The sequence below is a fragment of the Nilaparvata lugens genome, chromosome 1 (assembly GCF_014356525.2).
Source record: "Nilaparvata lugens isolate BPH chromosome 1, ASM1435652v1, whole genome shotgun sequence".
Lineage (NCBI taxonomy): Eukaryota > Metazoa > Arthropoda > Insecta > Hemiptera > Delphacidae > Nilaparvata > Nilaparvata lugens.
This window is the reverse complement of record NC_052504.1, coordinates 84,884,734-84,898,053: the sequence shown is the minus strand read 5'-3', so window position 1 is coordinate 84,898,053 and position 13,320 is coordinate 84,884,734. Positions and strand designations below refer to the sequence as shown.

General features: G+C 33.1%; 2 protein-coding genes across 2 annotated transcripts in view; one reads left to right on the top strand and one right to left on the bottom strand.

Moving 5' to 3' along the window:
- The window catches only part of LOC111056079, an 82,146-nt gene that overhangs the window by 41,657 nt on the left and 27,169 nt on the right, over window positions 1-13,320 (top strand). The gene's annotated exons all lie outside the window — the stretch shown is intronic.
- Window positions 6,357-13,303, bottom strand: LOC111047048 (CDK2-associated and cullin domain-containing protein 1). Its single transcript, XM_022332717.2, has 5 exons — window positions 13,079-13,303; window positions 11,811-12,075; window positions 9,863-9,949; window positions 8,731-8,833; window positions 6,357-6,798 (listed from the first exon to the last, which is right to left on the bottom strand). The coding sequence occupies exons 2-5, from the start codon at window positions 12,066-12,068 to the stop codon at window positions 6,533-6,535; spliced, it is 714 nt and encodes a 237-aa protein (XP_022188409.2). The 5' UTR covers window positions 12,069-12,075; window positions 13,079-13,303; the 3' UTR covers window positions 6,357-6,532.

Here is a 13,320-nt window from a genome sequence, read left to right as displayed (position 1 = left end):
AACTTCCAACTCCCACAAGTCTGTGAAATACCTATCTGAATAGCATTGGCTCAAACGTATCCAATTGAACATACGTGGGACGTGGGAGAACATGGGGAGCTTCCGTTGTTTGCTTACTGCCCTGCAGCAAAAATGATTTCAGTATAGTGCTGTCTCGAGAGAGAAGCATGTCCAATAACTTGACAGTGATCCGATCCCTCAAATATTTGTTTTCCGTCTACACTTTATCTAACAAGTTATAGATTAAAATTTGGCAATTAATGATTGATGTTGAATGAACAAAGGAATAGTATCGATCAATGAATGTGTATATTAAAGAAACAATAGAATCCATATCTCCGAAACAAGCTACAAAACAATATTGTATTTTCAGCTTCCAAAATAATAACATATATACTGGAATAATTTGATTTACAACAGAAAATTAAATATCACGAGAAATAAAGGCGGATTCCCACATATATCAGTGAACTTGTATAGTACAGTGAAAATATAATTCTCATAAGTGTTAATGGGACTATTCATATTCGCTCGGCCGGGTTGAGTGGGAGTAGTCCCTTTTTTCGAACTCATGGGGATTATTTTATTTATCTCCACTGTGCCGCACACGTTCACTGTATGTGGGAATCCAGCATCAGCATGGGATCTAAAAATTTCTTCTAAACTTTTTCCAAGTCCAGTAGACTTTTTCTGAGAAAATTGGAGTCTTTAGACTCTACGAATTCCTTTGGTCCATCTTTTGAATTACTTTTCAAAATCGATGTTTAATAAATTGATAAATATGTTTGTGATATTTAATAGATAGTTAGTAATATAGGATAGTTATAGTACAGTAATAGATAGTTGGTAGTTAATAGATTGTTAGTAATAGATAATCTCCATCAGTTTTTAATAAAGTTTGAAAATGAACTAGATAGATATTCTTTAACAATTTTCCATTGTTTAATTACGTACCTATTGTCACAGATTCAGATACGGTATTTTTGCAAACCAGCTCACGCATAAGCCTGAAGTTTACGTGAAAATCACTCGCTCAGCAAAAAACAAAAATTCAAAATTAATGTGGGCCTATTTTGAAAATAGTTTTCATAGTATTGTTAATCTTTTCTATGAGTGGCGCTAATCTATTTCATGCACTGTTTCACATTGCATTTATTTTATGCCTGCTGGCACCAAGTTTATTTTACGCTATTACTCGGTTGAATTACTCAAGACTCTATCCTCAGTCTCATGGTTCTGAATATGCTGATCATAACTTGTGCTGTCACCCACTGTCTGTACAGCCACCCACGATTTACTATCATCCTTATTACCTGAATTAGTAGTAGCTATTATTGTAGCTCATGAAGTGAATGCCAGTGGTCACTTTGTTATGAAAATCAGATAATCCACATCAGTTTTTGATAGAGTTGAAGAATGTGAATGAACTAGATAGATATTTTTATCCTTTCGCTATAATAATGGCACACTAGCAGGATATGATATTCCTATGATAGAATATTTCTTGTATTATTCTCATTTTCACGATAAAATAATATAAAATATTATTGTATGAATGAGAAAGTTGGGTTTCCCCTTTGCCAACCACCAAATCTACATAATATCTCATTTCATGCATTGGAGAAATAAATATTGAAATGTTTATTGATGATATTATCAGCACAATAGCAGATGTGTAATTGAATAGATTTTCATCATAATAGGATTTTTTCAAACGCATCATCTATGGAGAGATGAATAATCAACTCAATCACGTGTTCATTATGAATTATCTTTCAAAAGGAACGCGATGTGAAGATTAGAAACAAAATGAGCACCAGTACACAAGACACATTAGTGACAATTTTGTTCTAAATAGTGACAGATAAGCAAAGCAGACGTTCAAAATCAACAGAGCCTGTCTTGGAATATTTCAGTCTTTGAAACAGTTATTGTTTCGAGTTCACAATTCATTGACATCATCTTCAAATCCAGTCGAAAATAATTTCGGAACAAGTTTTCTCTACATTCTTGTAACAGTTGTATTCTGGAGAAGGATAGATAATGCACAACGTGTTGAGGCAATATCATTCAAATCAATAATATGTAATCTGTAATGGATTAGTGAACAATGAAAATCCGATCATAAACATTGTTCAACGGGTGTAGTTTGAATGATTTTCTAAGCGGCATGCGAATGAAATTTCCTCACTCCTCAGTTGAAATCGAATATAAGGCTGACTTGTTTTTTATATGGTGATGACCTGATGAATATTGAATCTTCAAATTGTCATTTGCGAATCTTCAATTAATATTATATTATTTTCAAATTTGCTCTAGTAGCTTAACTAATCGTTAGTTATGATAAATGATAGTTATCACAAAATCTCTTCCAATGATAAATCATCACATAGAATAACTTTCAAATACTGTACTTACAAACTTTACCCGCTAAGTTTAATCAGTAAACAGAGCTAGAACTCGAAACAGCACTGAATTTATAAGTCGAATGGAATTTCCTCACTTCTCAGTTGAAATCGAATAAGGCTGACTTGTTGTTTTATGGTGATGAATATTAAATCTTAATAATTTGCAAATCTTCAATTAATATTATATTATTTTCAAATTTGCTCTGGTAGCTTAACTAATCGTTAGTTATGAATGATAAATGATAGTTATCACAAAATCTTTTCCAATGAAAAATCATCACATAGAATAACGCTTTCAAATACTTACAAACTTTACCCGCTAACTTTGATCAGTAAATAGAACTAGAACTCGAAACAGCACTGAATTTATAAGTCCACAACTACCCGAACGTCACTTTTGGTAACCGAACTTGAAATGAACTGAACGTCTAACAATGTTTTCTGGAAGTTGATACAGTTTGATCGATTTGAGTGCGAGAAGAGAAAACTGAGTGAGGAAGAAACTGAAAGAATCGCGATTGAGTTGCTCGCGTAGTTGCTGCGACGGAATGACTGGCGCTCGAAACGTGTTCGCTCAAGTCCTCACGAATTTAGCCGAGCGGGATGTTGACGGGGTGGGACTTTGGCTCACCCTCTGCCCTCTCACTCACTCACCTACCTTCCCACGTAACTTCATCGCTATGGCAGGTGACCCCCACTCACTTTGACATGTTCTGGTATGAATATACTGTTGTGTTCTGCTCCAACACAGTAATATGAGTAACCCTTTGATTGCCCAATTCCAAGTAACTAACGAGATGAGCAGATGGAAACAGTCTATGGTCCTCTAGTGAACTCTGTTACAGATTATGATATGATCTCATTTTTCTCGTATGTTTAGATATAATGTCGGGGCACCGAGATTTATTGATAAACAGAACACAATATTCTTTAAAATGATCGTGTTTATATTAAACGTCAGCTTATGAATTTCGGGGATGAGATATTTTGATTTTCCATAGACGCACTTTTTTATTACCATATCCATAGACGGCGAAAGTATCAAATGTTTTTCCAAGGATGAATTATCCTTTTAATGTCGTTCAGCGAGTTTTCCCAGGGATGAGACATGAGACCTAGTGCAATCGATTTTTTATAAACCTATTATTCAACAAATAAACCTATGTTCCAAATTTCGTAAAAATCATTAGAGCCGTTTTCGAGATCCGTTGGACATAAATAACCATTAATAAATATAAATAAGCAAATATAAAAATACACATATTGCTCGCTTAATATAATAGGATGTGAATATGTTCTATAACAAACAAATAAATTATGTGATATGTGTTTGAATCGAACGGTGAGCGCACCTCTTGAGATGCAAACAGAACGAGTGGGTCGCGGTGTATCTTTCAGTTTCGATCGATGCCACTTCAGTTTCGATCAGCTGGCAATGATGAAAACATTTGGATAGCTTGGAGTTTTACAAGAAAAAACATGGGAAGAAAATACTTTGCAACGCTACCCATAGAAATCCAATCATATCAATAGAAAATGTTGAATAATTGAGATTAAAACTCATGGTATATTTTTCCAAATTGAAATTTTGTAGCATAATCCCTATACTCCCCTCAAGAGTTCACAGATCTGATTGTCTTAAGTTTTATGACTGTACTCAAATAAATTATTGTTTGTTTTGTCTAATGAATATTGAATATTTCCACTATTTGTAGGCTATCAGTATAGGTGTGCATGTGTCCTACTACCTACATGATTGTGAATAAAGATGTTTTCAATTCAATGTCATCGAGCTGAAACTCTATCGAGACTTGACTGTTCTGTTTACTCTCATGTTTTACAACGTATTTGTGTTACATGAAGGTCGATCGCCACCTAAACTGAAAGCTAAGCATCTACCTGACCCCTCTGTTCGTACCCTTACAAAAAGCTGCTCCTGTATCACAGGGCTACTAAGTTCATGTAAAACAAACCAATCCAATATGCTCTATCATATTACACTTATCAGGCATTATTGTGCATAAATATATCGTGCGTTTAATATATCACAGTATATAAGTTAAACCCTAGAGCTTTGGATGCAATTGGACACCATTCAACCAGGCCACAATGACCGGCTTCACAATTATGTAAGCCTACCAATATTATTGGCCGACACTCAGAATATTGTTTTCCGATTGGATGAGAATTAGCTGTTGGTGAGAATTAGCCAATCGGAGGACAACAATATTCTGAGACTATCAATTTTTACTGTCTGTCACCTATATGAAAAAATGTATTGTATTCAATAGAACCTGGGAGAAAACACTGTTTCCAAAACTATGTGCTGCACCCAAAAATACTATTGCATGTGAGTGTACAAGACTATTCTAAATAAATAGAAAAAGATATCCTGATAAGAAGTGTACGTGTTCTTAAGTAACAATTTTATAAATGTCCGACAATCAGCAAGTTTCAAATCGCCCATTCTTGACACATTGTAGAGAAACTCATATAAGTTAGCTGATGAAATGAAAGTTATTAATGGATGTTTCATTTTGCAAACCTCTTGAATTATTAAAATTTTCTAGGTAGAATACACAAGGATTCCACAGAAAATTCAGTTGCTTCATTTCCATGTAGAAACTGATTGCAAAGGAACGATTTCGAGTTGGCTAACGAATTAATAATTTTCTTCAAGTGAAACATTCCTCGCCAAACCAAATGAACAGCCGATACCCACTAGTTATAGAATTGATGGCCGTGACGAGCTATGTAAACAGAACTGCACTGGTAGACTGCTGATGAATATCACTGGAACCTGAATTATTAATAGGTTCATTCTCCTAGAACGCCCGAAATAAGCTCTCGGATTTAGTTTACTTTCTCAAGTAGGCTTTGCTCAAAGTACAGACCGGGTAACCTTCCAGTATAGTGGTATTTAAAACATATTCCTTGTAAACTAAGGTTTTTGTTACACATAATATGGAAATATAGAATAGTCAAGAAATTCAACACCAAATAATTACATACTTATGTAATTATTACGGTACTAAGAGTTAATAGCCTATATGAAGCACAAACGATCTTTGTAACGATTTTATCGTAAAGTAGATAGTAGAAAAGTAAATTTGCAATGGATAAGTGAAGAAATAAACGATAAGACTACTATTACTATCGCCCTCTGCTTTTAAATCTTTACGAAAATTTTCCCTTGGTAAGATAAGATGAGCAACTCATATTATTATTTGGAGTTTCTTTATATTTTCCAAGTGAGAAATGCGAATTAGTTTGCATTTGACAAAATTGTTCGATCGTCTTTCAACTTCTTTCTGAGTTCGCTCTTTCAATAGAAATAAAAGCTAAGTTCACAACCAGAACTTCTTAACATAGTAGATAGCTGAGTATACAAAAACTTAACGAACTGAATATCACTGTAATAGCATAGCTTAGATTATTTTTCCATTGAAGATTAATGATAGTTAGCAAATGTTAGCACGATTAATGTTATAGCTTAGTTATAGCTGTTAGCAATAACTAAGGGCCAAGCCACATGAAGCGTTTTTGCACTGGCGGCGGACGAGTCGGCTCTCCGATTGGCTGATTATATCAGCTGATTCCCGAACGCCAACCCAATCAGCCAATCGCCGACTCGACCGCCGCCAGTGCAAAAACGATTTATGTAGCTTGGCCCTAAGAAGTAGAAAAAGTGAATGAATCTGTCAGTATCTTCCATTCATGAATAGAGCAGCTCACATATTCAGACTTTTATAGCACCAAGCTTCCGTTTATTGAAAAAAATCATTACTGGAAAGAAATAGAAGCTCTGTAATTTTTCACAAGTTATAAAAAAGAGCTGCTCGAAACTTAATTACCTTGATTAGAAGCAACAATTGTTACTTCTCAAAGTTTAATACGAGGAAAATTCAATAACATTTTCAGTGAATAAGATAAATGAAAAATAGTTCATACTCATGACAAAAAATGTTTTTAATTTCCAATAAAAAGTCATGTATGTTAAAAAATTCAACTAATAAGGTTGAGCATCAAGGATCACTTCATGATGTAAAAAACAAATAAAAACAGAATCATTTATTGATCATCTTATGATTTAAAGCTACGTCATAGTCAGTCGTTGTTTGAGTTCAGTCTTCAGCGGGCCTCTTGAGTCCTTGCTGGGGACAACGAGCCTCCATATTGGTCCGCCAGTCAGCCTGTAGTCTTGAGAGTTCTCGTATGTGCGCCTCCAGGTCTTGCTCTCTCATTTCCGGTAGAACGTTCGCAATGTAACGCGAAAATAGTTCCGGATAAAGTTTCGCATATTGTCCCGAGCTGGTGAAGTGCAAATTTCTAAAGAAGGTTCTCAATTCTGTCGGTTGTATTGTGAAGGGAGGTGAGTTTTCTATGAAGCCTGCAATCAGAAACGGGTTCAGTGTTAGCTGTTATCATCGAATTCATTTACTGCACATACAATCGCCTACATGTTGTGATGTTCACTACCACTATTAACTTCAGCAGTAAATTGAAGAACCTTCAACTGATGTATACATCTGCATCATGTCTTTAAATAAGTAGATTATAATGAAATATTGACGACTAAAAGTAACATTGAAGAATTATAATAGAACGATTTTATTATATCACAATAGATTGGTTATGGACATTAATTAATGTAAGAGACATTGATTGGTTAATGGAATATAGAAGTGTGGGAGACATTATTTGATTCTACTATACTCTGTCCAATTTCGCATGAGCTCTGAAGGATTAGGCCGACCCTCGATCCCCCACGCGCAGGCACACACGCCTGGCCTACCTGCGCCATTGATATACTATGTATACTACGTAGTATACAGGTAGACAGACCGTCCCCTTACCGACACACACAAAAGAAGACTGCGCTTGTGTGTGAGAGTAGTAGGAGAGTCGGCCTAATTCTTCAGAGCTCATGCGAAATTGGACAGAGTATAATATAAACTGATGACAATAATAATTCTAAACCCAAGGAAAACGATGAAGGTTTGACGAAGAAAATGTTCCTGGAAGAAAAATTATACTGTACTCCGAATATGCTTTACAAGAAAAATGAGAGTGTAGTAAAATTAAAGTAGTCTCTAGTAATTTTTATGTGCAGAAGATGCTCAAATATTATTCTCTGTGATCTGAGTTTGTGTAATATTTGGAGAATGACGGGAAATGTGTGAATAGAATAGCTAGCGATTGCTAATTTATTAAATTTGAAGGTACCAACTAATCACACTCAAGAACTCGTCAATAGAATTTTCAACAGTGAAAACATAACCTACTTTTTCATACATGTTATTATTTATCTAAATTTGGGAACAGAATAGTTTTGGGCTACTATGCCTGTTGTTCTCTCCCGATTATCCTCAGATAAATAAATAAATATACGGAACCATTGGAATGTTCCTCAAGTTATATAACAAGTTGCATGAATCTAATTTATGATGTAGCACTTCACATGAACAAAAATGTTCAAGTTTAAGCCAAAGTTCTGTTTGAGTGAGTTATCAAAAGTGCCATTTGCAGGATTGCATCCTACAAATGAAACAATCGATTGATGCATCTTTCTCAGGTCAGATTGTCAAAGTATTACATCAAATTCTGGAATAAACTCATATAAGACTGCCATAAAAATGCTTATAATAAAATTAGTTATTCGTGTTCTTCTAATTAAACTTGATTCATGAAAATAATAACATTTAATTGAAATAAACATTGGAGGCTTCTCCAATGATCACATGCCTGTGGAAGAGAGCTTTATGATAGGAAAATCAGGAACAACTTGGTATATTTATCGTAAATCTTTTCACCCCACCAAAAATGTATTTTTGTACGAAAAACTTGGACTTTAAAAGGGTCGTACAATCATTAACATTTTTCAAAAATAATTTCCACATTTTTTATCAGGTAAAAAGTAAATTCGTATGGCTTTTGTTGGTGGGGAGTCCCTTGCGGGAAGGTCCCACCGCCTGAATATATAATTCAAGCCGTCAATGGGCCTTACGAATGTCATACTTCTGCCGGGACCGACAGTTTAACGTGCCCATCCGATAACACGGGAGTGATCTGGTTATAAAACTTTTGGTAATGATAGAGTTTGAACCCGGGATCTCTATATGCTGCTACGCAGGCACTCTATCCACTAGACCACGGATCACTCCTGGTGAATTTTTTAAATGGCAATCTGAGTTACACAATCCCCAATTATTACGATTGATTCAGATTCATCATTTTTTCAAAATAGATTTGGTTGGGAATTCTTTCGATGAACATAGATCCCGATGTTTATAATAATAGAAATTTGATATGAAGTACTTACTGATAATATGTTGTAACCTATGGTCACACACGATTCGACAAAAGCAATCTAGTAGAGCACTCTGGGGCAAATTCTCTTTTGAGTCTTCTCTTTGCAATTTATTCTGGAAGAAAAAGAATAGAAAAGTTAGAACCATGTCTGATAATAACCTCTTTTAAATTTCTGTTTTTTTCTTGTGAACTATTGAATAGTGCAAAGCTCATCAGACAGTGAATGAAGAAATTAAAAAAAATATGCAGAGTCAATTTTAACTTGTTATCCATGATATTTATTCAAATGGAAGATAATTATTGTCAGATGATAATAAAAGAAATCGAAAGTTATAATCATACATCAAGTACTGGAGACAAAATAAACATTTTCACCAAAAACAAAACGGAACTTACAAAAAAACTCACAAAATATGTTTATAAATTAATTCATGGAAAGTGTCAACTACTCGTACTTCAACAATCTTATTTTATAGAAGAATAAATTCAAATAAATTAAGAGAATGCTTCTTTAATGTACGATTTCATGATGAGTACCTATCAATCAATCAATCTCTTTATTGAATTGTACATACAATTTTGTTTTGAACCGTATAGATTATGACAAATTACTCTTCATTTTGCTGGAATCTAAAAATTCTACAGTTAGGAAAAACTATTCAAAATTTAGATTACCGAAATTACATAAAAAATCGATGAAAATGTTGACTATTAATTGTTAGAATTTGTCAATGTTGCAGTTTCAAGCTACAAATCTTTTTTCTCTTTTTCAAACGAGTATACCTATGTTAAGGTGAATGTATACTGTATAAATATTAAAATCACTTCAGTTATATGGGCTCCTTTATTCAAATTAATAAAAACAATATAACAAATTGTAGTACTCTTTATTAAAAACTATAAAATATTTTACAAGTTGTTATATGGTTTTTATTAATTTGTATAAATATTACCTACTTAAGACTTTTGAAAATTTCAACCAAGCAAAGAATTTAATAAAAAATTAAATTTTCCAATAAACATTTTAAAATACTCTCAAATAAGTTATCGTACTGATGAAAAGAAATATGCTGTAGGTAAAAATCCAGAATAAGCTAATTGAAATCTCCAATTATCAAGTTGAAGCAAAACTCAAAACTCACCATATAACTGCATACTGAACAGATCTTCTCAGTTGAAATCAAATAAGCATCCATACACTGATTCAATTCTTCTACCGTTGCTATAACCTGGAAAATCATTGGAAAACTTGTGAACCACATCATAATCTCGTAAACGGTTTCTAGACAATTTAAGTTTTGGAGTCGTCTATATTCTGTACTAGCATTCTTCGTTACTTACTACGTTAGCAGTTGTACATTGTAATGACAAATATAGCTGGTGTTATATCATTCAGCAATATTATTAGAATATTACAGTATCATACTTATTGAAGAGACTTGAGATGTAGTCAAAAAATCCACTTTAAAACACGAAAGCATGCTCATGTGAAATAATAATTTTTATTAAAAAAGTGTGGATTTTTTGACAACATCTGATGTCTCTTCAATTATGGAAAAGTTCCACAACATCAATATTCACTCTACAAACTTAATCAACATATAATCACAGAGTAGAGAAGCACTACTCTGGTATGCTTATTCCGTGATATAATTGAACTTTATTGATACTGTTCATGCAAGGGGTTTGCATTAAGCGGTCCCTAGTTTTAAAATCGAATAAAACTAGCTGTGAGTCAGATATTGACGAGATTTTGTTTTTTGTTTCAAAGGCTTGTCTTTTAATGCCTTAATGCATGGAATATGAAATCATTGAAATAGCTCTCGCATGGAAGCGGGAATTCAAGAATTAGAATTGTCTATTACTCTCGCCTACAAATCGGGCTGAATTTCATTTATGGCACTAGTACCTAATGTTGATTTTTAGGACATCGATAGGTTCACGGCTTATTGAAATACAGATGTGATTTAGCATAACCCTACTAGAAAAAGTTTAGCGGACTCAAATCACAAGATCTTGTTGGTCAGTTCGCCCGTTGACATAGGTTAACCATATCTCACTCATCTAGACTCATCCATGCATCACTAATCCAGAATGTCAATTGATTTTTGCGATGTCTGGCACAAAGCACCATCTTGCTAAATGCTAAAATCGTCTATCTCATGATAAAATTCAATATGAGACAATCATCAAAGTAATTCAATCAGACACAAGAATATTCGGTAATGATGAAATCTAATGTGAGACAAAAGTAATTTAAAGAGAGCAAAATAATATTCTAGAATGATAAAATCCAATGTGAGACAGAAGTAATTTAATGAGGGACAAGAATACTCTATAAAATGTTCAAATTATGCGGAACCGCAGAAGATGGTTATAAATTTTGTCTGACAGTATTATATTCTATGTTATCCTATTAAAATAAGGGGGAAACAATGTATGTAAAATAACCTTCAACACAAATAGCTATTGTAAATAAATTATGAAATATAGTGTACCAAGAAGGATGGTAGTTTTTTAAACGACTTCAACTAAATTGACTTTTAAGATTCCTTTTTCTACATTTCTGAGTTTGTTCAATTGACAAATTCAATAAAACGTCAAAATAACATGAGTGGTAGTGTGTCACTGAAGAGAATAGCGACCAAGGCCTAAAACTGAATCACATCACCTATTGGAACGTCAGGGACTGTGAAGCAATGATGGTACAGTCCACGGTAGTTTGAAGAAGAACAATGTACCGTGGTACAGTCTACGTTTTCTCGACCGAAGTCACTGCATTTGGGATTTCAGGGTCAGTGAAAGAAGTAAATCTGCTGGGTGTCCTCATACGGCAAATAATGCACATTGTACCGGCATCAGTGCTTTAATGTCCGATATTTATGTCAGGTGGCGTGATTCAGCTTTAGTAACAGATATTATTGCAGTGCCAATTCTGCAAAATATGACATTATTTTAAATTTTACAATTATTACGCAAAGCAACATACAAACTCAGACATGTAAAAATAAGAGGAAAACTATCCAAGTTGTTGTCATTGAGAAACTGACCATCTTTCTAGAAAGTTGAGTATAGAGTTTATATTTTTACCTTTTGTGGTTCATCCAAAACACTAACTTTATTGTCCAATTCATGATTAATTGAATGTAAATAGGACATACACAAGTTTAAAATGTCCATTCGCAAATTCTCAGAAAAGCCTTCACAAACACATTTGTAAACCGACGAATAGACTTGTTCAAAATAGATTCGTTTCTTGTTACTCGGTAGGAGAATGTTTGAAATGACGGTTGAAATATTATTCCAATACTGTTCTTTATAACGAGCGATATTATCTTCAGAATTCATAACTTATCTGAAACAGAAAAAAATATTAGTGAAATGAAACTTAAAACTCTGGAAACAGAATAATAACTAAATATTGCTTATGATTATCAAATTGCTTTAATAATACTATTTATTGCAACTTTACTCATCAACTCATTTGATTCTCTTCAAACTGAATTAATAAGACACTTTTTTAAGTGCACCAGTACTATTGATATTGAAATATTGATAGTACAGAACTTTAGTACTCAAGTAGCCAGAATAGAAATTTCATTGAGAATAGAACTGAAATTAGGCTACTAATAGTAGCCTAATAGTTACTAATAACTAAACCTGAGATAAGAAAGAGTACAGCTTTGTATTAATGATTGAAATGTAAATAATTCAAACAATTATTAATTCCTCTATACTGTATAATTTGTCATCAGTACTGTACCGCATTGGTCCTACACGTTTCAATGGAAGCATGACCAATACCTCTTACATGATAAATTATCTTTTGATAGTGATTTAATGCCCAGCATTAGGATTACTTTAATGCTTAATTACATAAGGAGTAAGTGCAGACTAAATTGCTGTAGTGAATTCTAAGTTTTTCAAGTTTACAGTTTAATATTACTATTAGTAACTAGAATCAAGAATTATTATTAAAATTGCTGTAGTGAATTCTAAGTTTTTCAAGTTTACAGTTTAATATTACTATTAGTAACTAGAATCAAGAATTATTATTAAAATTGCTGTAGTGAATTCTAAGTTTTTCAAGTTTACAGTTTAATATTACTATTAGTAACTAGAATCAAGAATTATTATTAAAATTGCTGTAGTGAATTCTAAGTTTTTCAAGTTTACAGTTTAATATTACAATTAGTAACTAGAATCAAGAATTAGTGTATTTATTCTCGTCCCGCTCAGGAACATTGACAAAGTCACAGAACTAGATATAATAACGCACTATAAAGTGATAGAAACTTTATTCAAATAGATTATAATATTAAAATATTCTATAAATTTTACTACATCTTAAACTTACAAAAAAAAATTCCTTGACCCAGAAGTAATAAATTTTCAGCTTATTCATCAGTTGAGATAATTATAATTGAATATTCAATTACACAGCAATAAAAATTACATGAAATAACATAAATTATGCAGTACCAGGCATTTTTATGCAATGATATTTTTTAAGAAATCTAAAATATGCCGAGTAAAGTGTTTATTGGATCACTGATCACTGCTGAAGAATTATTACAACATAACCTAAAAACAAAACCAG

What these genes read in the sequence shown, in the direction of transcription:
- LOC111047048 (XM_022332717.2), bottom strand. Translation starts at nt 12,068, where the DNA reads ATGAATTCTGAAGATAATATCGCTCGTTATAAAGAACAGTATTGGAAT. An exon ending in GTTCAGTATGCAGTTATATG is followed by an intron (nt 8,834 to 9,862) that starts GTGAGTTTTGAG and finishes TTTTTCTTCCAG; the next exon opens with AATAAATTGCAAAGAGAAGA. An exon ending in TAGGTTACAACATATTATCA is followed by an intron (nt 6,799 to 8,730) that starts GTAAGTACTTCA and finishes TTCTGATTGCAG; the next exon opens with GCTTCATAGAAAACTCACCT.